Genomic DNA, 25,462 nt, shown 5'->3' with positions numbered 1-25,462 from the left:
AGGTGCCCAAAACTGGTGTATTTTTTGTCACTTCAAAGCACCTGTGGACAGTCCTTTGCTTTTCCATACAAAGTAAGCTTAGGAATGCTTTGCTTCATTCTAGGTCAGGCGGCCTGCAGAAATAGACCATTTCCTCTGTTGCCTTATTGCCAGTTACATTAAATACAGTATATGACAAGGGTTTATTAATACTGTAGTCAACATCCATGTGAGCGTATACAATGGTCCCCATGCAGGAAAATATTCCATTGAGCCAATAGATAGCAGTGATTCTGTTAGTGATAGTGAAAGTCATCCTACACAATAACCCTCCTCTCTCTTATCTCCCTCAAACCAGCCACAAAGGTTTCAAAAGTAAGTGCAGGTTAATTTGTTTATTTTTCTTTATATTTTGTATTTCCTTTATTACTTTGTATTACATTACAGTATTGTAATCATTTTTATATGAATATTTTTGGGTTGTGGAATGAATCATCTGAGTTTCCACTATTTCTTATGGGGAAATTCACTTTGATATACAAGTGCTTTGGATTACAAGCATGCTCACAAACCAAGGTTTTACTGTATATGTTTTCTGTTATCTCACACAAGCATATGAAAAAATGCTCAACATCACTAATTATTAGGGAAACTCAGATCAAAACCACAGCTAAGTTATTACTTCATACCTGTTTGGATGGGCACTATAAAAAGAAAGCCAAAATAACAAGTGTTTTAAGAATGTGGAGAAATTAGAATGTTTGTGCACTGTTGGTGGGAATGTAAAATGGTGCAGCTGCTATGGAAAATAGTATAAAGGCCTTTAAAAGTTAAAATTAGAACTATTGTGTGATCCAGCAATCCCACTTCTTGGTGTCTATCTAAAAGAACTGAAAACAGGATCTCAAAGAGCTAACATATCTATGTTCACTGCATTTTCCACAATAGCCAAGAGGTGAAAGCAACCTAAATGCCCATAACAGGTGAATGGATAAAGAAAATACGGATATACATAAAGTGAGATATTATTCAGTCTTAAAAAAAGGCAATCTTGTCATATACAAAAGCGTCAATGAACTTTGAGGACCTTAATGCTAAGTGAAATAAGCCAGTCACAAAAAGACACATACTGTATGATTCTACATATGAGGTACCTCAAGCAGTCAAACTCTTAGAGAGTAAATTGTGGTTGTCCTTCTGGGAGGAGGTGGAAAAGGGCAGTTGCCTGTTCTAGGTGGGTATAGAGTTTCAGTTTTTCAAGATGAAAAAGTTCTGGAGATCTGTTTCACAACAATGTGCATAAGTTAAAATTACTGTACGATACATTTAAAAATGGTTAAGATGGTAGATTTTGTTAATGCTATTTTTTTTAAGTTTATTTGAGAGAGAGAGAGAGAGAGAGAGACAGACAGTGACAGTGCAAGTGGGGGAGGGGCAGAGAGAGAATCCCAAACAGGCAGCGCAGAGCCCAAATGGGGCTTGAACCCATGAAGCCATGAGATCATGACCTGAGCCAAAACCAAGAGCTGGGCACTTAACCAACAGAGGCACCCAGGTGCCCCTATGCTGTTTTGTTTTTTGTTTTTTTAATATAGATTACAATTTAATAAGGTCTTTTTAAAAAAAATTGTTTGGGGCACTTGGGTGGCTCAGTCATTAAGCATCTGACTTCAGTTCAGGTCATGGTCTCATGGTTGGTGATTTCGAGTCCCACATTGGGTGAGCTCAAGCCTGTTTCAGGTAAACAGGAGCCCTGCTTCGGGTGAGCCCTGCTTCTCTATCTCTGTCTGTCTCTTCCCCTCTCCCTTCCTTCCTTTCTTTCTCTCCCTTCCCACCCCACCCCCCACTCTGCCCCTCCTGGGATTTGCTCTCCCTCTCTCTGCCCCTTGCTCTCTTGCACCCACTTTCTAAAAAAAAAAATCGTTTGTAATCTCTGTACCCAATGTGGGGCTCAGAACTCAACCTTGCGATCAAGAGTCCCATACTCTTCCCACTGAGCCAGCTAGGCACCCCTATATTACACTGTTTTTGATAACACCCACAAAAAGAGCAGTTTTAAAAAATGGAAGTTTCGAGGTGCCTGGGTAGCTCAATTGGTTAAGTGGCAACTCTTGATTTTGGCTCAAGTCATGATCTGATGGTTGGTGAGATTGAGCCCCGCTTTGGGCTCTGCAATGACAGCATGGGGTCTGCTTGGGATTCTCTCTCCCTCTCTCTCTGCCCCTCCCCCACTCATTCTCTTTCTATATATCAATAAGTAAATACACTTTAAAAAAGTTTCACATTTATTTCTATTTGTTGACTGATCTTAATACTGTTATTTGTGTAGGTATTCCTCTGGAAAACATTAGGCTGTTGGAGATCAAGAATCCAGATTTCAGAGAATGTTTTTTGTATTTTAAGCAAATAACTGCATCTGATAAATATAAGGATTACTTTTAAGAGTGGAGCAGAATATTTGAAATTAGAATTGGTCAGGAAAGTTGAGAGTGTATGATTAAGCATTAACAGAATGCTTATACATAGCCATTCAATTTAAACAAAAATAAAAGATATGAGTTATAAATTTTATTAGCAACTTTAGTACTTTATGGTTTTTTATTTTTAAAAAAAATTTTTAATGTTGGGGCACCTGGGTGGCTCAGTTGGTTGGGCGTCTGACTTCAGCTCAGGTCATGATCTCACACTCTGTGAGTTCAAGTCTCTCATCGGACTCTGTGCTGACAGGTCAGAGCCTGGAGCCTAATTCAGATTCTGTGTCTCCCCCTCTCTCTGCCCCTCCCCTGCTCATGCTCTGTCTCTCTCTGTCTCAAAAATAAATAAAAACATTTAAAAAATTTAAAAAAATTTTAATGTTTAATTTTGAGAGAGTGTGCAAGTGAGCCAGAGCACAAGCTGGGTAGGAGCAGAGAGAGAGGGAAACACAGAATCAGAAGCAGGCTCCAGGCTCTGAGCTGTCAGCACTAAGCCTGATGCAGGGCTTGAACCCGTGAACTGTGAGATCATGACCTGAGCTGAAGTTGGAAGCTTAACCGATTGAGCCATCCAGGCGCCCCTGCTTTCTGTTTTTTTGTTTTTTGTTTTTTTTAAAACAGGAGAATTTCACTTCTGCTTTCAGGCAGTGTTTTTCAATTACAAGTATTTAAGTAATACTGTAAAATATAAAGCTGTGCTTCATAGTTATAATCTGAATACCATGTTGTTTTAAAGTAGATAATAAATATCTGGGTGCCTGGGTAGCTCAACCCGTTAAAGCACTGACTTCAGCTCAGGTCATGGTCTCATGATCTGTGAGTTCAAGCCCGGCGTTGGGCTCTGTGCTGACAGCTCAGAGCCTGGAGCCTGCTTCAGATTCTTTGTCTCCCTCTCTCTCTGCCCCTCCCCTGCTCATGCTCTGTGTGTGTGTGTGTCTCTCTCTCTCTCTCTCTCAAAAAATGAATAAACATTAAAAAAATTTTTTTAAGTAGATAATAAATATAATTGGCATTAAATTCGTGTATATTTAATGACTTCTCTGAAAACTTTTCTTTAAAAAAATTTTTTAAGAACAAGAAATCTCCCTCAAAATTATGTTAAACTTAGCAAGAGCTATTTCCTCTTCAAATTCAAAGCATACACAAATTTCTCTTAAAATCCTTAGGTTTACTGTTTCATGTAGAGCTGCTGCAGAGAGGTAAATGTTACTGCTGTGAAAATTAGTTGTGTCAAAAAATGACCTGTAAGCAAGATAGAATGCTCCTTTGCTGAATGATGCCGTGTGGCTGGGTTAATAGAGGGCTTTCAGTGAACAGCCCACTCTCTTTCTTAGGTTTCCACAAAGTTGTGCTGCTTCCAGTGTTCCTTCTGGACCCCCCAGAGTGTTTGTTCTGGTGTCCAAGCTCCCCCCAAGGAAGCAAGCTTTGAGCCTGGAAAAGCTCAAATAAAGCATCTCTTTATATGATGCAGATTTCAGTGTTTTTGGCCTCTCTTTTCTTTTGAAAAACATGTTATGATATGGCTTTCAAATTTTAATAGCTTATGAAATAAGCAGTTTTGGAAGTCACCTACCTTGAGCCACTTATTTTTCCATAGGCTTTCCTTGAAGCCAAACTGCAGTATAATTGTGAGAAATAGGGGGCTTTAAAAAAATGCTATATGGCAATTACTGGTATATATGCAACTATATATGAGTGAATTCTGGCTACATTGGTTATATTTGTTCAAAGCCGTATTTTACCCCACTGTCACAAGCTGTGCAAGTTACTTATTCTTCCTTGCACTGCCTCTCCCATTTGTAAAATGGAGGCGATAATCTCTATTCTAGGCTGTGGTGAAAAATAAAATGAGATAAGTTGTGTAAAGTGCCTATCCCAGAATGTACTCAATAAAGGACGCCTTTTCCTCTGGCCTTGTCTACCCTCCTTCCATTTATTAAACTGGTTTCTTAAACAGGCATTTACTGTGGGTACCTGTTGTGTCTTAGGCACTATGCTGGGTAGGCTGTGTTTCTGACCACAGGTGCTTCTCATTCTCTTCAAACCCCAGAGAAAAGCAGAGTTGTGTCCTGAGGCTTGGTGTTAAGATCAGGACTCTTGGAACCAAAGATCCTGAAAGCAGAGGAAAAGCCATAGCTCCCTTAATTTTGTTTTGCCCACAGTGGAGGACTTTTGTTTCTTAATTATCCACTTGCCAGAATGTATAGATCAGAAGCTGAAGAACCTATTTCCCCTAAGTCTATGTTCATTTTAGTAACCACTAACCATGTTTGCAGATGCTGCACATTTCCATCACTACTGAAAGTTCTACTGGAGCAGTGTTGTAGGCAGTGCGAGAGAGTTGGATCAGTAGTTTTAAGAGAAGGAATAAGAACTCTAGATTATTCTGCTATATTTATGTTACTTAGGAAGTCTTAGAGCCATATGAGATGGTATTTAACAGAGTTCCTGTTCTCCTTATTTGCAACCCAGAGTACTTTATTAAATAATATGTTTGATGGAATATAAGGAATGGCAGAGAATCTATGAATAAAGATAGGCCCTGGATCTGTGATTTTTCCTTTGTGAAAATTTTAGGACCAGAGGGACTGCTTAAAAATTTTTTTTATTTTTATAAATAATCTTTTACAGCCTTAGGAAGAATAAAAATATTTACTTTTCACCAAATACTCAACAGTCTTTCTACTAGCCACATGACCTTTTCTGCCTTTTTCCTTTTTTTTGCAGTGTAATTTATTATTCATGGTCTATGCTATCCAGTTAATTAGGTCAAGATAATTCTTAATTATATTCTATACAAAATATTCTGTAGTTTTTTCATGAATGTGTACCACTTAAGATTCTTTTTGCCCTCCACTTTTAAAAAGTACAGTATAACTTATATACAGTAAATTGCATAGATTTATGTGTACAATTTTAATTTTAACAAGTATATACCCCTGTGAACTACTGTTCCCTCTGGGCTCCTTTCCAGTCAACTCATTCTTACCCCCAACAACCACTGTTCTGATTTCTGTCCATATAGATTAGTTTTACCAGTTCTTGAAATTTATGTCTGGAATCATATAGCATGAACTATTGTGTCTGTCTTCTTTTGCTAAGCATAAGAGATGCATCCATTTTATTTTGTGTATTGACACTTCATTCTTTTGTTTTTGCTGGGTAGTGTTCCATTGCATAAATATACAACAATCTTTTTATCTATTCTCCTGTTGGTGGGCATTCTCCTTTCCAGTTTGGGGCTCTTTCTAAAGCTGCTACAAATAACTCCCATACAAGTCTTTCTGTAGACACATTTTACTGCTCTGAGTATGTACTTAGGAGTAGGATGGTTGGGTCATAGGAAAAGTATATATAACTATTAAACTTTTCCAATGTCTTAATACTATTTTATTTTATTTTATTTTATTTTATTTTGTCACTACCATTTTAAATTCCGTGTAGCAGTGTTTGAGAGTTGTAATTGCTCTACATTTTCCCCAACAATTGGTGTTATCATTCTTTTTTTTCTTCTTTTTTTAGATTTCAAGTAATCTCTACACACAGTGTGGGGCTCAACTCAAAACCCCCAAGATCAAGTCACATGCTCCCCAACTGAGCCAGCCAGACGCCCCTCCGTGTCATTCTAATTGTAACCATTCTAGTGGGTGTAGATATTTCATTATGGTTTTAATTTGCATATGTGTGATTTAAATACCTTTTTCATGAGCTTATAGGCCATTCCTATGACTTCTTTCATAAAGTGCCTTCAAATCTTTTGTCTTTCCCTTTAAAATTTTTTTGATATATAGTCAAAATCCTCTTCCTCATTTTCTTAAAAATCACAACCAAATTGGCATAATTTTGAAAACTCTCCCTTATATATTTTTCTATAGAAAAAAATTGGTTATTGATAGGACTAGTGGCCTAAAATTGTGATTTGTCCTAAATATCGTTAGGAGGGCATTAAAATACCATCAGAGATAGTGAGTATTGTATATAAGAATTTGCTTCTGATAAGGCAGTTATATTAAAAATACTCATTAAAGTAAGTCTTTTTTAAATTCACTGCCAAGAAATTTGAGATGAGACAGACCATTTACTTACACCACTGTCCCCCACGTGCCCTGCCTTTTGAAACATTTATTTAGGTAGATAAATTAGAATTTATCTATCAAAGTTCTTGGTTTAGGATCCTAGAAAAAAAATGTCTGCTGAACGTGGCTGCTTTATTTCAGTGTGACTTCCTCTCTCTGGCTCCTGTCTTATTTCCATGACTGTGATCCAAATGTTTTAGGGCATGTTAGTGATGCCAGATCTAATCTGACTTTTGTATTGTACTGATGGAAACTGACCTGAACCGGTTTGGTCATGCATAGCTCTTAGGACTTTTTGATAGATAACAGTAACTGCAGGAAAACTTGAGGTAGATAGGGTTTAGCTAACTCTACTACGGCCTTAATCTACCAGGTTATAATGAAAGCTAGTCTCAGATAAAAACAATTCTTCTATACAACAGTGATTCATTCAGTATTCTTAGCAAGCAGGCATAAACTACGATACACCCTTTCCTGTAGACTTAGCTCCTGAAATTTTAGGTAATCTGACCCCTGCTTTTGTGACAGGTTCACTTGAGGCAGACATGACAGTATTCCAGGTACAGGATTCTGTTAACCTTATAGTTGGCACCAAACAGAAATCCTCACAGCTAGCAGCTGGACAGGGGCCAGTTTAGACATCTAGACTTCAGGCTCTAACACTATCCCTAAATAGGAGTCACATTACTTTATAATCTGTAGAGTATTTTAGACCATCTACATATATGGACAGCTATTAATGTTACCAATGAGAGCCCTTTCTAACAATTATTCTGATTAGCAAGCTACTCAGTTTACCAGTAAAAACCACTTGGCATTCACTGTTTTAATTGTAAATTCTCCAGATATATGGATAATAGAAAAGCTATTGTATCATCTCTGGAATGTGAGTTTCCTACTTTAATAGCTGCCCATCTCTGTAGCTTCTGATTAGAGCAGCTGCCCCTAGATCAACTGATTTGTCCCACAGTGTAGCTTAAACCAAATTGTATACCTTTCACCCTTGTATATGCAGTTTGAAAGCAAATTTACCAATAGCCCAATGCCATTATATAAAACAAGAATTCGTCTGTATGATGCACCTACCTTCTGGTAAACTTAGTAAATATATTACAAGTTTCAGATACGAGTAATTATACAACACTCAAAGACACAGGAAATTAGAGGCTAGAACTTTTTTTTTTTGATGTTTTTTAATTTATTTTTCAGAGAGACAGAGCGTGAGCAGGGGAGGGGCAGAGAGAGAGGGAGACATAGAATCCGAAGCAGGCTCCAGGCTCTGAGCTGTCAGCACAGAGTCTGATTCGAGGCTCAAATGTAGGGACTCAAACTCACGAACCGTGAGATCCTGACCTGAGCTGAAGTCGGACGTTCAGCTGGCTGAGCCACCCAGGCGCCCCGAGTCTAGAACTCTTAATTTTGCTTTTTGTCACGTAGCCAGAGAACATGTGAGACAGAGGGCTGGGGAGATTCCCCCTCCACCCCGGGGACCCCCAGTGATTTAAGTTTTAGAGCCCCTGTTTTAAAGAGAAGGACCAGAGAGCTTGATAGAGCTGTCTTATCTTTGCCACCCTTTTGTAGTTCCCTGTAAAGTGCATTGAGAGTCAAACAAATTTGAATCTCCAGCTCAGGGATGAAGGATAGACTAGATAAGGAAGGATGGTGAAAGGCAGCTGGCAGGAGTCGCTATCTTATTCTTCCAGTTAAGAGTGCTAGCTACTAATGCTTTAATTTAAACTGATGTCGTCCCTGGGATGGTAGATCTTGTCCTGGCCAAAAATAGCTGTTTCACTGCATTTATTAACAGGGAATTAGGCCACCCAGGTTGAGAGGGGAAAGATGATGGTTTCCTTCCCCATCCCTTCCTTGCTCCCCAGAGGAACAGATTTTGAATTACATATAAACTAAGTAAAAAAGACCAACTTTTAAGATGTTCTTAAAAACCCAAGTAATACTGATAAAATATCAGTCCCCCCTCCCCCCCAATCCGAGTTCCTTTTGTTTACATTAACTGTTTGGTGTTGAGTTTTCTTCCATTTGCTTTGCTGTTTATTTTCATATGCATATATTTACCTGTAGGGATATGGCTGTTTTTCACTGTTTCTTTTTTTTTTTTTTAATAGATGTTGTTCATTTATTTTTTTTAAAAAAAGTCTTTGTAGTAGTATGAAGAGATTTCACAGTGCTCTACCTCATTAATTTAAAAAAAAATTTAAATAAGTTTTCATTTATTAAATAATGTTTTCATTTATTTTTGAGGGAGAGAGAGACAGTGCTCAAGCAGGGGAGGGGCAGAGAGAGAGGGAGACACAGAATCCAAAGCAGGTTCCAGGCTCTGAGCTGTCAGCACAGAACCTGATGCTGGGCTCGAACCCATGGACCATGAGATCATGACCTGAGCCAAAGTCGAATGCTTAACTGACTGAGCCACTCAGGTGCCCCCTCATTAATTTTAAGTCACAGTAGGACTTCAACAGTTTATGTAATTGTTCTGCTATTGATAACAATTGTTAATTCTGTTTAGTTTTATTGCAGACAGTGCTATATAGTAAACCTCTTCACAAATGCTTCTTAGTGCTCCTACGCTAGCATTTCTCTGAGGTAGATACTAAGAATGGGAACCAGCTGGGTCAAGGGTTACAGGCATAATAGACACTGCCAGACTGCTCTCCAGGATGCCTGTATTCAATTTATAGTCCCACCTTCTTTGTATAAAAGTAGCTATTTCCCCACAACCTTTCCCTAATTAATATCAGTATCTAAAATATTTTCCAGTTTGATGGTGTGAAACAGAATTATAGTTTTATAATTTTTATTTTTTGAATTACTAATTAGGTTAAACATCTCATTTTTTTTGTCATTTGTGTTTACTTTTCTGATTTGGTTTTTTATATTTTACTCAATTTTCTTTTGGGCTGTTTGCAATTTTAAGATATTTTAAAGGCATTTTTTTATATTTATTATATATGTCTATATATCTTTTAATTATATAAGTTATAAATATTTTCTTCCAGTCGGTTCCTTTTTTTAAAAATAACTTTTTAGATTTACAGAAACATTGCAAAGATCGTACAGAGAGTTCCTGTATACTCTTCAGTTTCCTCCAATGTTAGTATCTGCATTAATCACCTCAGGCTGCCAAAATAAAATCTGCAGGGTGGGTGATTTAAACAATGAGAATTTATTTCTTTTGGTTCTGGATGTGGGAAGTCCCAAGATCAGGGTGCCACCATGGTTGGTTTTGGTGAAGCCTCTCTTCCCAGCATGCTATGACCTCACATGGCTTTTACTCTGTGTGTGCACAGAGAGGGAGAAAGATCTCTGGTGTCTCCTCTACTTATAAGGACATCAGTTCTGTTGCACTAGGGCCCCACCATTTTGACCTCATTTAATGAGATCTTTGAAGGCCGTATCTCCAATATAGTCCTGTTGGGGTTTAGGGCTTCAAGATAACGTATCTTAGGGGACATAATTCAGTCTCTACATCATCTTGAATTACTCTGGTACCTTAAGATACCTTAACATACATTGGTATGTTGCTATTAAGTATATTCGACTTTATTCAGATATCTGCAGTTTTTCCATTAATGTCTTTTCTATTTCAGGATTCAGTCTAGGATACTACATTGATTTTGGTGCTACCTTCTTAGTCATCTAAGGTCTTTGACAGTTTCCTTGACAGTTTTGAGGAGTGCTGTTCAGGTATTTTGTAGAATGTTCCTTAGTTGCACTTGATATTTTCTAATGACTAGACTGGGTTTTTGGAGTGAATACCACAGAGAAGTGCCCTTCTTACACATCATATTGAGAGTACATGAAATCCACATGACATCACTGGTTAATCATGACCATGTGCATTAAAGTAGCATTGGCCAGGGGCACCTGGGTGGCTCAGTCGGTTAAGCGTCCGACTTCGGCTCAGGTCACAATCTCGCTGTCCGTGAGTTCGAGCCTCGCGTCGGGCTCTGTGCTGACTGCTCAGAGCCTGGAGCCTGTTTCGGATTCTGTGTCTCCCTCTCTCTCTGACCCTCCCCCGTTCATGCTCTGTCTCTCTCTGTCTCAAAAATAAATAAACGTTAAAAAAAATTAAAAAAAAAAGTAGCATTGGCCAGGTTTCTCCTCTGTAAAGTTGCCATTTTTCCCTTTTCATACTGTATTCTTTAGAAGCAAGTCACTAAGTTTAGCACACACTCAAAAGAGGGGAGGGGTTATGCTCCACCTCTTGGAGGGAAGTATCTACCTATTTTATTTGGAATTCTTCTGTAAGAAAGTTTTGTCTCTCTTCCATTTACTTATTTAAGCACTTATTTGTATCAGCATTTGTCCATATTTATTGTATACTTTGGATTATAACCCAATATTATATACTTATTTTTATGGGAATTCAGGTTGGCTACAGTATTATTCTCTCCTCCCACCCCATCTCTAAAAAGTATTGTTATGGTGTCTTTTGTAAATTTATCAAATCCTTTCTCTTTATAGCTTTTGCATTTTGTGTTTTAGTTTAAGACTTTTCATAAACATCTAAAGATAAGTTCAGGATAGGCTAGGTTATATTGTGATTACAACTCCAAAATCTTAGTGGGATGTAACAAGCAAAGGTTTATTTTTTGTTCGTGACATATACCCATCATTGGTGAGGTAAGACCTATTCTAAATCTTCCCTGTGGATCCACGTTGTCCATGCAGAGCCCAATGTGGGGCTTGATCCCATGAACCACGAGATCATGACCTGAGCCGAAATCAAGAGTCAGATGCTCAACCAACTGAGCCACTTAGGCACCCCACTCTCCTGATTTTTGTTGCCAAGATTTGTCTGATTTTGAAATATAAATGAAACCATACTGTATGTACTCTTTTGTGTGGCTTCTTTCACTAAATAGTATGTTTGTGAGAGTCATCCATGATATTGTGCATGGTCATAGTTAATTCATTCTTAGTGTTATTTAATATTACATTGTAAGAAGTATCACAGTGTTTCAGTCTACTGTTTCTGAACATTAGTTTTCAGTCATTATTTTCAAATGATTCTATGAACCTTTCTATCTTTCTTGGTGAACATGTATTTTTTTTTTTTTATGGACTCTGCCAGTTTTCTAACATGGTTTGTGTTATGACTATAATCTTGAATGCTGCTGTCAGAAGGAAAGAGAATTCGGCAGAGTTTTGTACCATCAATTAAATGGGCTGGCCTGGAAGCGATGTGCTGTCAGCATGGAGCCTGACATGGGGCTCAGTCTCACGAACCAGGAGATCATGACCTGAGCCGAAATTAAGAGTTGGATGCTTAACACCCTAAGCCATGCAGGCTTCCTGGTAGATTATATCTTTAATCATGAAACATCATCTTTTTATTGCTTTTTACTATGAATTCTACAGGCATACCTTGGAGGTATTTGTGGGTTTGGTTCCAGAACACTGCAATAAAGAGAATATCATAGTAAAGCAAACCAAGTGAACTTTTTGGTTTCCCACTCCACATAAGCGTTATGTTTACACTATAATCTTTTAAGTGTGCAGTAGCACTATGTCGAAAAAAACAATGTGTATATACTTAATTAAAAAATACTTTATAATGGAGCGCCTGGGTGGTTCAGTAGGTTAAGCTCCCGACATCGATCTAGGTCATGATCTTGCTGTTTCTGAGTTGAAGCCCTGCATCAGGCTCTGTGCTGACAGTTCAGAGCCTGGAGCCTGCTTCAGATTCTGTGTCTCCCTTTTTCTCTGCCCCTCCCCTGCTCACACTCTGTCTCTCTCTCTCAAAAATAAATACACATTTAAAAAATTAAAAATAAATAAAAAAATACTTTATTGCTAAAAAATGCCGTCACCTGAGCTTTAAGTGAGCCAAAATCTTTTTGCTGGTGGAGAGTGCCTGCTGACTGACCAGGGAGGTAGTTGTGAAGGTTGGGTGGCTGTAGCAGTTTCTTAAAATAGGACAACAGTGAAGTCTGTCACATTGATTGATTTTCACAGAACGATTTCTCTGAGGCATGCAGTGCTGTTTGATAGCATTTTACCGACAGAACTTCTTTCAAAATTGGAGTCAATCCTCTAAAATCCTGCTGCTGCTTTATCAATTAGTATGTAATACTTGAAATCCTTTGCTGTCATTTCAACAGTCTGCACATTATCTTCACTAGGAGTAGATTCCATCCCAAGAAACCACTTTCTTTGATCATCATAAGGAACAACTCATCCATTCAAGTTTTATCATGAGATTGCATCAATTTAGTCACACCTTCAGACTTCACTTTTAATTTTAGTTCTCTTGCTGTTCCCACCACATCTGCAGTGACTTCCTCCACTAAAATCTTGAACCCCTTGAAGTCATTCACAAGGGTAGGAATCACCTTCTTCCAGACTCCTGTTAATGTTGATATTTGACCTCTTCCCATGAGTCACGAATGTTCTTAATGGATCTAGAATGGTGAATCCTTGCCAGAAAATTTTTGATTAACCTTGCCTAGATCCATCAAAGGAACCACTGTATTATGGCAGGTATAGCCTTACATAACATATTTCTTAAATAGTAAGATTTAAAGTCAAAGTGACTCCTTGAACCATGGGCTGGCTGCGGAACGAGTGTTCTTTTAGCAGGTATGAACATGTTTGTCTCATTGTGTATCTCCATCAGAGTTCTTGAGGGACCAGGAACATTGCCAATGAGCAGTAATATTTTGAGAAGATTTTTTTCTCTCAGCAGTAGGTCTCAACAGTAGGTTTAAAGTATTCAGTAAGCCATACTATAAACAGATGTGCTGCCATCCAGGTTTTGTTGTTCCATTTGTAGAGCACAGTTAGAGTAGATTTAGCATAATTCTTAAGGGCCCTAGGATTTTCAGAATGGTAAAGGAACACTGGCTTCAACTGAAAGTTATTCGCTATGTTACGCCCTAACAAGAGAGTCAGCCTGTCCTTTGAAACTTTGAAGCCAGGCATGGACTTTTTTTCACTAGGTGTAAAAGGTCCTAAATGACATTTTCCAATGGAAGGCTGTTCCATCTACATTGAAAGTCTGTTGTTGAGTATAGCCATCTTTATTAATTACCTTAGCTAGTTCTTCTGGATAACTTGCTGCTTCACCTTGCACTTGTATGTCATGGAGATGGCTTCTTAAACCTTATGAAACAACCTCTACCAGCATCAGACTTTTCTGCTGAGGCTTCCTCCTTTCTCAGCTTTTGTAGAATCGGTGGCTTGGGTGTTGGCCTAAGGGAATGTTATGACTGGTGTGATCTTCTGTCTATACCACTAAAACTTTCCCCAAATCTGCAATAAGGCTGTCTCACTTTATTATCATTGATGTGTTCACTGGAGTAGTACTTTCAATTTTTAAGAACTTTTTCCTTGCATTCACAAATGTGCTCTTTGGTGCAAGAGGCCAAGCTTTCAGCCTATCAATAGGCTTTTGACATGCCTTATTCACTAAGAGTATTAATTTCTACCTTTTGATTTAAAGTGACGGATGTATAATTCATCCTTTTACTTGAACACTTAGAGGCCATTGTAGGAGTATTAATTGGCGTGATTTCAATATTGTTTCTCAGTCAATGGGGAAGCCTGAAGAGGGGGAGACAGGGGAATAGCTGGTTAGTGGAGTAGTCAGAATGCACACATTTATCGATTAAGTTCACCATCTTATATATGGACGTGGTTTGTGGCAACCCCAAACAATTACAGTAGTTAACAAAGAGCACAGATCACCATAACAAATATAATAATAATGAAATTTTTGAAATAATTGTGAGAATTACCAAAATGTGACACACAGACACAAAGTGAGCAAATGCTGTTGGAAAAAATAGTGCCAATAGATTGCTTGGTGCAGTGTCGCCACAAACCTTCAGTTTGTACAAATCCTATCTGTGAAGTGCAATAAAAGCAAAATGTCTAAGATGAGGCACTGTTTTCCTATCTTTTCATTTAAATTTTCCTTATAGGGCTTTGTTTTAGTAGCCTTTATTAAGCAGTATGTATTTTTAAAGTCAATTTGAAATTCTTGTAGATGAATTTAAGTATTTTGCATTTTATTATTGTTAATATGTTTGGACTTATCCCTACCATCTCATTCTGTTTTATATTTGCCATGTTTTTCCTAGCTGTTTGGTGCCTTGATCACATTTTCTTTTTCTTTTTTTTTAACATTTATTTTTGAGAGAGAGAGAGAGCATGAGCAGGGGAGGGGCAGAGACAGAGGAGACACAGAATGTGAAGCAGGCTCCAGGCTCTGAGCTGTCAGCACAGAACCTGATGTGGGGCTCGAACTCACGGACTGTGAGATCATGACCTGAGCTGAAGTCTGACACCAACTGAGCCACCCAGGTGCCCCATTTCTTTCTCTTTTTTGAAGTTTACTTATTTTTGAGAGCGAAAGGGTGTGAGCATGGATGAGTGGGGGAGGGGCAAAGAGAGAGGGAGAGGGAGAGAGAGAGAGAGAGAGAGAGAGAGAGAGAGGGGAAGGATCCCAAGCAGGATCCAAGCTGTCAGTGCAGAACCTGATGTGGGGCTTGATCTCACGAACCAAACTGTGAGATCATGCCCTGAGCCAAAATCAAGAGTCGGACACTTAACTGACTGAGCCTCCCTGGCACCCCATGACATTTTCTTAGTTTCTCTTGCTCTAATGATCTGAAAGGTGTGAAAACCATTGCAGTTCTTATAGTGGCTTCCTTTTTAAAAAAAAAAAAAAAGATTAAATATTTCAGGAATATAGATGAGTATGGAGACTAATGTAACATTGGGTGAAGATTTTTGGGTCTCTTTAGATAAGATTACTCTTTTTTTCCCCACCTTAGTTTTAGAGCAACTGATAGAGGAACACAGGAGTTAAACAGGTAAAGATTAAAATGTAGGCATTATTACTGATAAAATTAAGGGACTTGGTTTATATCTGTGTGCATTTAGATCTGCAGGCCACTGGAATTACTTATAGAAGCAGTCACTGGCACATGGTCAACCAGCCACAAGGATAAATTCCAGATGGTGCATCTGCAACTGATGGAGCCTCTATTCCATATTCTTGGATGACTGCATAGAATAGAGCCTCCTCCCCCCCCCCCCCCCCCACCTGTGATACATGTAGCACCAACAAGCAATACACCTCTGTTGTAGTGAACTAAATCACTACGATTTCAGGGTTAGTTGTTGCCATAGTTTATTCTGACGAGTAAACTCAGTTCATCACAAGGCATAGCACAGACTAAAACCATACTCATCTTATAGGTCCTTTTTAAAAAGAGGAGCAAGAACAATTAGGTTTCTTCTTTTGTGAATTTCTTACTCCCATCTTCTGCCCATTTATTTATTGGGATGTTAGCTTTTTTCTTTGTGATTTATAGTTGTTTATAAGTTCTGATACTAATCCTCTTTTGCTTGTATGCATTGTAACTATCTTCTAGTGTGTGAATTATCTTCTAAAATTTTGCTTATGGAGTCTCATATTGAACAGAAGCATTAAATCTTCATGTGACCAAATTTCTCAATCTTTTGCTTCATAGTTAGTACCTTTTATGTTTTGTTTAAAAAAAAACCCATCCCTTCACTGTTATGAGTTATTTTTCTATATTCTAAAACTTTTAAAGCTTTCTTCTTATATCTAGACTTATTTTTTTTTTAACATTTATTTATTACTGAGAGACAGAGAGTGACAGAGCATGAACATGGGAGGGGCAGAGAGAGGGGGAGACACAGAATCTGAAGCAGGCTCCAGGCTCTGAGCTGTCAGCACAGAGCCCGACGCGGAGCTTGAACTCATGAACCGCGAGATCATGACCTGGCCCAAAGTCAGTCACCCAACCAACTGAGCCACCGAGGCACCCTAGACTTTTTTTTTTTTAAGTGTTTATTTATTTTGAGAGAGAGAATTCCAACCAGGCTCTGAGCTTTCAGTGCAGAGCCCGATGTGGGGCTCCAGCTTACAAACTGTGAGATCATGACCTGAGCCAAAATCAGGAGTCAGACACTTAGGGACTGAGCCACCCAGGTGCCATTCATATCTAGACTTTCAATCCACCTGGGATTTTTTTCTTCTTTGGGGAGTGGTGGCTGATGGTGTAAGATAAGGATCCAACTTCCTCCTACCACCCCTGACAAAGTGGACAACCAATTATCCCTATACTTTGTACTGAGTAATTTTCCTACTGATCTGTAATGCCACCTCTGCCATATGGGAGGTTTCCATGTAAATGTGGTTTCTCTCGGGGCGCCTGGGTGGCCAAGTCGGTTAAATGTCCGACTTCTCGCAGTTTGTGAGTTCAAGCCCTGCGTCAGGCTCTGTGATGGCAGCTCAGAGCCTGGAGCCTCCTTCAGATTCTGTGCCTCTCCATCTCTCAGCCCCTCCCCTGCTCAAGCTCTGTGTCTCTCTGTCTCTCAATAATAAATAAATGTTAAATTTTTTTTTTAAATGTGGTTTCTCTGTGGGCTCTCATCTTTACCTTTTGTCTATTATATCTGTGCCAATACTACAGGACCTAAATTATTTTAAATTTTACTATTTAGTAGGGCAAGGGCCCCCTTCCTGTTCAGTTCTTCGTGGTTCCTGCTGTCTTCTAGATTAATTTTAGAATCAGCTTGTCAGGCTGTATTGAGATTTTAGTAAGAATTGCCTTTAGTTTGAGGGTAATCACCATCTTTGTGATAGTGAGTCTTCCCAGTTATAAACCTGCTTTATCTTGCCATATATTCATAAAGGATATGCACATGCTATTATATTTCATAGTTGGTTATTACAAGTATATAGAAAAACTCTTGGTTTTTGTGTGTTAATCATCTGTATCCAGGAACTTTGCAAAAGTTTTATTAATAGGTTGTTTACAGATTTCTCTTGTATTTTTTAGGTAGATAATTATTGTCTGTAAATAAGGACAACTGGTTCCTTTCCAATTCTTCTCTCTCATGTCTTTTTCTTATCTTGGCATCAGCCAGAACTTCCGGTTATTGTAATGATAGGAATTTTTGTCTTTTTTTTTTTAATATTTATTTTTGAGGTGGGGGGGTTTGGGGGAGGGGAGAGAGAGAGCGAGACATAGAATCTGAAGCAGGCTCCAGGCTCTGAGCTGTCAGCACAGAGTCTGACATGGGGCTCGAACCCAACAAATGGTGAGATCATGACCTGAGCCAAAGTTGGATGCTTAACAGACTGAGCCACCCAGGCACCCCTTGTCTTGTTTTTTATTTGAGGGAGATGCTCACAAAATAAAGCATGAAGTATGATACTTGCTAGAGGTATTTGGAGAATACTCTTTATCAGGTTAGAGAAGTTCTCCTTTAGGCTCATTATACAAAGACTTAATTGGAACTGACTTGATTTTAATGATTCCTTTTTCTGTATTTAATGAGATAATCATGTGACTTTTTTCTGTAATCTGTTTCATGATGATGGATTTTTTTTTTTTTTTTTAATGATGAGCCACTGGGAAGATTCTTTCATATACTATTGACCATTTGTATAGCTTTTTTGAATTGGCTGTTTCATTTTCTATTGGGTTCTTACATTGCTTTGTAGGTACTTTTTTTCTGTCATGACGATTACCCCTTTATTATATGATTAACCCTTATTATATATTTTCCTCTAAGTTTTTTTTTTTACTTCTATGACTTGAGTTTTGTGTCATGCTTAAAAATTGCCCATTTATTAAAAAAATTTTTTTTTTTTTAACGTTTTTATTTTTGAGACAGAGAGAGACAAAGCATGAACGAGGGAGGGTCAGAGAGAGGGAGACACAGAATCCGAAACAGGCTCCAGGTTCCGAGCTGTCAGCACAGAGCCCGACGCGGGGCTCGAACTCACGGACCGCGAGATCATGACCTGAGCCGGAGTCGGCGGCTTAACCGACTGAGCCACCCAGGCGCCCCTAAAAATTCCCCATTTAAATTGTAGAACTATTCATTATAATTTTTATAGTTACCTGACAGCTTTAAAAAATTATTTAATCTGGTATTTGTTCTATATGATAGGTGAGATGGAAATCTCAGTTTCTTTTCATACATGGAGATAACTGCTCCTTATTGAGTAAGGCCTTCTTTGTTACTGGTTTGAAATACATTTTCATTACGTACTAAGTTTTCATATATGCCCAGGTCCATATTTGTATATTGCTATGGTAACATCATATTGTTTTAATTATTCTTGCTTTACATCAGCTGAAGTCTCTGAGGCAAGGATTTAAAAAAGCCTCAGGCTTCAATCTAATAGCCTGTCCTAATTCTACTTTATAACAGGCTTTGTGACCTTGCTTTTAGGTTAGTCACTTAGCCTCTTTAGGGTTAGATTTCCTTTCCTGCAAACTACCGATAGTAGTAGTAATATCTACCTCATAGGTTATGAGCTTTAATACAGTACCTAGCACTGAACAGTCGATAATTGCTCACTGTCATTGTTTTCTTTTTTAAAATAAGTACTTTTGCGAACATTTCTTCCTCTGCTCCCCTTGGTCACTCCTTCCCTTCAAAACTGAGTGACTAATACAGCTGAGAGGCTGATGTCTGTTGGCCCTCTCTCTAAGGGACAGTCACTATTCAGGTAGAGCCTGGTTTTTTACCTGTTCTCTTTTGTTCCATAGGGATGTGAATCTTCCTTTCTGCTTGTCTTGCGGTGAGCTCTCTTATCCTATAGGGAAGCTGTTCACTTCTCTAGCTACTCTGCCAGGTTCTGTGAAGTCAGTCAAATTCCAGGGGGAAAGAGAAATAGTGGGAAGTTGATTTTGTCTGTAGGTCCAAGTAGAGTTCTTTCTGTTAAAAAGTGTATGCTGTATTATCATTGCCACCTGACTCCTACATGTATTTCTCACTTGGTTTAGAACATTACCCCTCTGTTTGATTAATTATCCCCAAATTTCTACATTTGTTATGTAGGAAAATACTTTTTACTTATTTAATGTATTTATTAAAGGAAGAAGCAGCAAACTGGAGACTCAAAAGCCAAATCAAAACAGACAACTCAAAACAAATCAAAACAGACAACTTGGGCATGAGGATGTTGAACGTTTTTGTTAACATTTTTAAATGGTGAGATTTCATTTCCTTTTACTGTGCCCTTTTCAAACAACATTATGTGACAGGCATATATAGGCAAGAATGTTTATTACTTTAAATCTTCAGTGTTCTGTTTTTGACAACAGAAACATTAAGTGGAAGATACATGGGTTTACAGGATTATACATTGAATCATGAACTTTGTAAAAGATTCCGGCTTCTAGCTCGAGGCTTCTGATAAATAGCTCTCATCCCCACACTCATCTCCACAGCAGTTTATTGCAATATTAGTCTAACAATAGAATATTGAGAATACATTATGGAAAGGTAATTGGACATCAAAAATCAGTGATTTTTTAAAAATAATATTTGTTTTTATTTAAGTAATTTCTACACCCAATGTGGGGCTCTAACAACCCCGAGATCAAGAGTTGCATGCTCTTCCAGCTGAGCCAGCTGTATACCCCAGTGATTCCCCCCCGCCCCTTGTAATGTGTAAAAACCTCTTCCCTCTTCCTTCTAGGTATTCCCAGTTTTGTTTGGGTTTGTTAAAAGAAATTGGATTGCAAGATATATAGGTAGAAATCAAATAAGTTACCAGTTCTCTCTTTTATTTTATTTTTTAATTTTTTTGATGTTTATTTTTGAGAGAGAGAGAGAGAGAGAGAGACAGAGTGCAAGCGGGGTAGGGGCAGAAGAGAGGGAGACACAGAATCTGAAGCAGGCTCCAGGCTGCAGGCTTTAGTTTCCAAGCTCTAAGCTCTCAGCACACAGCCCAACGCATCACTTGAGCCAAAGTCAGAGGCTTAACCTTAACCGTTTGAGCCACCCAGGTGCCCCCTACCAGTTCTTTTTTTTTTAAATGTGCACGAAGGACTTTTCCAGGTTGCCTTATACTATGCTTACAGTATGCTTCATGTCTTGACGAAGAGTCAGCTTTGGAGAAACACTGTTAGCCTGCAAGTTCACTTTTCAAAACCTTCTTCATTTTGAATAGGTAAATGTATGGTACAAAATTTGAAAGTTATGAAAAGGCACAAATCTCACTTATCTTTCTGTATTTCTGGACACTCAGTTTCCTCTTGTAAAACGCATTCACTACTACCAGTTTTTTGTATATCCTTCCAGAGATTAGCTATGCAATGTGCCATATACAGTCATACAAATGTGTACATATACTTTACACACATTCAAATAAATGGTATAAATGGTAATATTTAGCAGCCTGTCTTGGCAGTCTTGCCAGCTTTCAGTCTTGGAAATTTCTGCCAAATTGCCCTTTCTTGCCCTTCAAGGAGGTTATCCCAGTTTATATTCCTACTCACAGGCAACCTGAGAGGGTGGATGTTTCTCCAGAGCCTCACAAACAATGCTTTATCAGACTCCTGATTTTTGCCAAGGAAAAATAGTACCTTGTGGTTTCAGTTTGCATTTTTTGTATTTTGAAGTTCAATATCAGATTGAGATGAATTTAAAAATATTTTCCAGCTTATGTCTTGACTTTATGTGTTTATTTTCCATGAAGACTTTTTTATTTTACTATTATTATCATTTTAATATTTATTTTTTGGGGGGAGAGTGCAAGCAGGGGAGGGGCAGAGAGAGAGAGGGATAGAGGATCTGAAGCTCTGCACTGACAGGCTGACAGCAGCTAGCCCAAACTCACAAACCTCTAGATTATGACCTGAGCCGAAGTCAGACACTCAACAGACTGAGCCACCCAGGTGTCCTATGAACACCATTTTAAAAATGTGTATCGGGGCGCCTGGGTGGCTCAGTCGGTTAAGCGTCTGACTTCAGCTCAGGTCACGATCTCATGGTCCATGAGTTCGAGCCCCGCGTCGGGCTCTGGGCTGATGGCTCAGAGCCTGGAGCCTGCTTCCGATTCTGTGTCTCCCTCTCTCTCTGCCCCTCCCCCGTTCATGCTCTGTCTCTCTCTGTCTCAAAAATAAAAAAATAAACGTTAAAAAAAAATTAAAAAAAAAATAAAAATGTGTATCAATTTAATACATTCTCTTATGGCTTTTAGTTTTTGTTTCATTTAAAAAGGCCCAATTGGAGAGTACAGAAATAATTCATTATTTTGTTTCTACATTTAAAGTCTTTGATCCTTTTGGAAATTTTAGGATAAGGTTAGGAGGTATGCAGGCTTACTTTTGATGCAAAGATGTATATATTGTGATATAATGTATATATTGTATTAGGACTATAAGTGACTTGGGGGAAAGAGTAGAGTAGTTCCTGTATTGCCTTTCTCTTTACGGGAGTCATTGCAAATTTTTTCACAGATAAAATAATACTTGCCTGTAGGAAACTTGGGAAAATAACAGGAGGAAATGAAAATCATCAAAATCACCCATGGTCCTAGTGTGTATGTGCATATACATATGCACATACTCATACTGTATCGTAAATTTTTTATCACTTGAGACTAACACAGGAACATAGATTTAGAAAATACTTTAAATGGATGCTTAAGTATTGGCCTGAATTTTTGTTTTTCAACCATCCTAATGCTTTTTGGAGGAGAAATCTAGGACCTTTAAAGGAGCACATGGCCTCAGTTTTAGGCTTACCTTTAAATCCTGAGCAGTTTTGGAGAGCCCAAATAGATGAGACGTCAGCATTCCTGCGAGCCTGGCACCCAGCGGGTCTCGACCCGAAGTGGCCAAGGAGCTGAGTGGACTAAGAAGTCGAACGCCTCCACCCGCCCCCGCCTGGCCGCCGCCCGGCCTTGGACCCCGCCTCCCGGCTTGGCCCTGTCCGGTAACAGTGCCCCCTAGCGGCAGCGGCGAGGAGGGCTGAGTGCGCGGCTGTGGCGGCTGTGGGAATACCCCGCATAGCTGGGCAGGTCAGCCAACGAGTCCTTCTCTTCTGACAAGTCCTTTTAATGGCTTTTGGAGCCGCTTGCTTTTATGAGGCCTGTGTCCGCTTCTGCGGTGTTTTGCTGCACTCCCCAACTTCAAGTGCATTAGTGTGGCCCAGCCAGGCCTGGCGCTGCGGAAGACCGCCAGGCGGCCCCAAGGCGGGCCAAGGCTCAGCCCCGGCGGCTGGGGCTCGTTTCCGCACCCCACTCTTTCGCCACTCTGTTTGGGGCCTTTTGAGAAGTTTTGAACTTCCGGGGTTGGCTCGCCCGCGTTTGTGGTGTGGTGGGTGGCCGAGGGGCGTTGCTGTGCCCTGCGCTTGGGCGCGGCCCTTTAAACTTTCTGTTTTTTCAAACTTCGGGGGTGTGGTTGCTGCGCCTCCTCTCTCCCGGGCTGGTTGTTCTCTGGCCACCCGGTCCTTCCCTCCGCCCCGCCTTCCAGATGCTTTGGAGTCATGAGCCGGGAGGGCGCAGGGACCCCTCTGGTGGCCGAGGTGATCAAAGGTGAGTGCGGGGCTTGTCTGTCGCCGGCGCCGCCGAGACACCCGGTACTCAGCATCAGGCGGTGCCGCGGGGCGGGGGGTCTAGAGGAGGTGAGGAGGCGTCAATTGCCGGCAAAGGGCTGCCCTTCCACTTCGGGCCGGGCTGTTGCTGTCTCACGGGCGTGGGTGGCCTCCCCGGACTCCTTGTCCCCAGGCACGGTCTTGCTTTGGGGCGAATCCACACGGACACGTGCAGTTGGGAACCCGGTGTCCTTACACCCCTGGCTGGTAGAGTAGTTGCGTCTCCTCACCCAAGGGAGCAAAATCCCAGGTCATTCTGTGCACGGGGATCAAGGTTCATTTGTGGTTGGAAAGGAATAAACTCCGGCATCCGTTTGAGTGTTTGTGGTTGCAAGACATTTCAGTTGAGTTTGCAAGGAAGTAAATACAGCGATTGTGTGAGTTGAATTGTAGACAGAAATTGTTTAGATTCCCATTTGGGGAAAGGATGCCAGCTGGCGTTCTTTATATTTTACTATTTTGAAGGCTGTGCTTGATTTTGCCACAATCTGAGTGTGAGTATTCTCCTAGCACTACTTATTACTACTAAGAGGTATTGCAGGTGACTGCTTCACTGATGGTTTTTAGGCAACTTTTTTGGGGGGTGAGGAATGGAGAAAGGGTGGAGCCTCTGAGCATTACTACTCCTTACCATTCTTGCTAAACTTCACAGCAGCCTAACTGCATTTATGCAACACAAGTTCATCTCACACTCCTCTTGGAGAAACCTCTCATTGCTTCTGTTGTAATGGTAATTTGTCTAATTGTAAAAATCACCATGACAGTAGTGATTCCGAATCAAAAAAGAAGCGATCCCTAAGAACAGTTGGATAAACATGGTTTGTTTTGTTGTGTTCTATAGCCATAAACATTAATTTAGCAGCATTTTTTGATGGCGTTCTTTAGTTTCTGTTTTAAAAAGTGCAGTTTCCTATTGAAATAACTTTTTAGGATGACTTGAAAACCTAGTGAAACAAAGCACAAGTAATCTAGGTTGATGCCTAATTATCAAATGCATGCCTCCAGTTGCTGAAATTTCTTAGCCCATGGGTACTAAAGTTTTGTAATGAGAGGTTCCTCTAAAAATCTAGCCATGTTGCTATGTGAAAAATTACTTACTGCTATTGAAATTTATGGTTAAAAGCAATTTCTCCTTTAAAAATGTGGCTTATTTATTATCACCTGCCAGAATAGCAAAACATTTTGAAATTGCCCATTACCCTTACCATGCATGGGAAAAATAAAAATTTGACTTCATCTGAAAAGAGTTGCATCATGATACGTGAAACGTTTTTTAATAACCTGAAGGAAGGAACATTGCAATTTTTCCATTTCAGATCGCCTTTGTTTTGCCATTCTCTACAGCAGACCAAAGAGTTCATCAAATGTACATTATTTCAGCATAGATAATGAACTTGAATATGAGAAGTAAGTATTGGTTTTTAAAAGATTGTTAGTAACATTTTTTTTTATTTTGAAGAATCTAAAGGTATGTTTATAAGTAGAATAGCCTTGGAAAATTACTAATCTGTTGATAATTGGAGAATGCTTTTTTTTAAAACTCTTGGTAATAAAATAGATCTTTAGGAAAAAATCAAAATGAAAGAACCTTCCTAAATTTAATAATTTACATTTGAAATTCTAATAGTTTAAGGTATATTGAGATTAAGCTAATATGCTACTAAGATACTGTGTTTTTGCCAGTAGAAACATGTGGAAAAACAGCTTTTTTATTCAACAGGTATTTTCAGATGTTATCGAGGCTAGATTTAACCATTGTCACACTTGCCATGTTTTTTTAATAAGCATTATTTACCAGAATACCACTAATATTAAGTTGTATGATCAGTAAAAACTTGGTATACTCTTTCTTGTCTTAATTGGATCTTGTAGTTCCAAAAAGGCATTTATATTAGAGCATCTAGAATGTATATATATATGTTTTTGTTTTTCATTTTTAAAGCTTCTACGCAGATTTTGGACCACTCAATCTGGCAATGGTTTACAGATATTGTTGCAAGATAAATAAGAAATTAAAGGTAAAATCTTTTTTACTTAAGATTTGACTTAGGTAATCATTGTTAGCCTGATCATGGGGAGGGAAAAGTAAGAAAAACATACCTCTGCTTTTTATTTAAAAAAAAAAAAAAAAAAAAAAAGTCTTGTTTCTCACTGCAGTGGTGCTTAAGACATACATGTGGCTTATTGTTTTATATAGTCATAGTGTATATGTTTATTTTCCAGAGTTTTGACTGAATGGTTTAAGACTGACTGAGTCGTTTGGTTCTGGTTTGAATTGGTAATGATTAAATACTTGAAAAGCCAAAGTGGAAATTGGTTATTAAAGTGAAACCTCTTACTGTCTGTTCTAATGGAACTGAAACCCAGCAAGAGAAACTTAAACTTCCCTTGCTTTGGTCAAACAATGACCTTTCTGCCTTCACTTTGACAGAGAATGCTAGCAAACTAGTGAAGAAAATTGCATCATCTTACTTCCATTCTATCTTTAATGTCCCGTGATATTGTACTACTACTTGTGACTTTTCACCCTCA

General features: G+C 39.0%; 1 protein-coding gene across 11 annotated transcripts in view; it reads left to right on the top strand.

Annotated features, from left to right (window-relative positions):
• The window catches only part of CDC14B (cell division cycle 14B), a 104,850-nt gene that overhangs the window by 27,957 nt on the left and 51,431 nt on the right, over positions 1-25,462 (top strand). For 8 of the 11 annotated variants that reach the window (XM_049614175.1, XM_049614753.1, XM_049614314.1 and 5 more), the window contains exons 2-3: positions 24,247-24,337; positions 24,873-24,948. In XM_049614175.1, the coding sequence (XP_049470132.1) occupies positions 24,247-24,337; positions 24,873-24,948 (167 nt within the window). Of the gene's footprint in view, positions 1-21,748; positions 22,872-24,246; positions 24,338-24,872; positions 24,949-25,462 lie in introns of those variants that run through there. The other 3 variants (XM_049614672.1, XM_049614244.1, XM_049614828.1) reach the window with 1 other exon arrangement.

Source organism: Panthera uncia, chromosome D4, assembly GCF_023721935.1.
Source record: "Panthera uncia isolate 11264 chromosome D4, Puncia_PCG_1.0, whole genome shotgun sequence".
NCBI lineage: Eukaryota > Metazoa > Chordata > Mammalia > Carnivora > Felidae > Panthera > Panthera uncia.
This window is presented reverse-complemented; position numbering and strand designations above follow the sequence as displayed.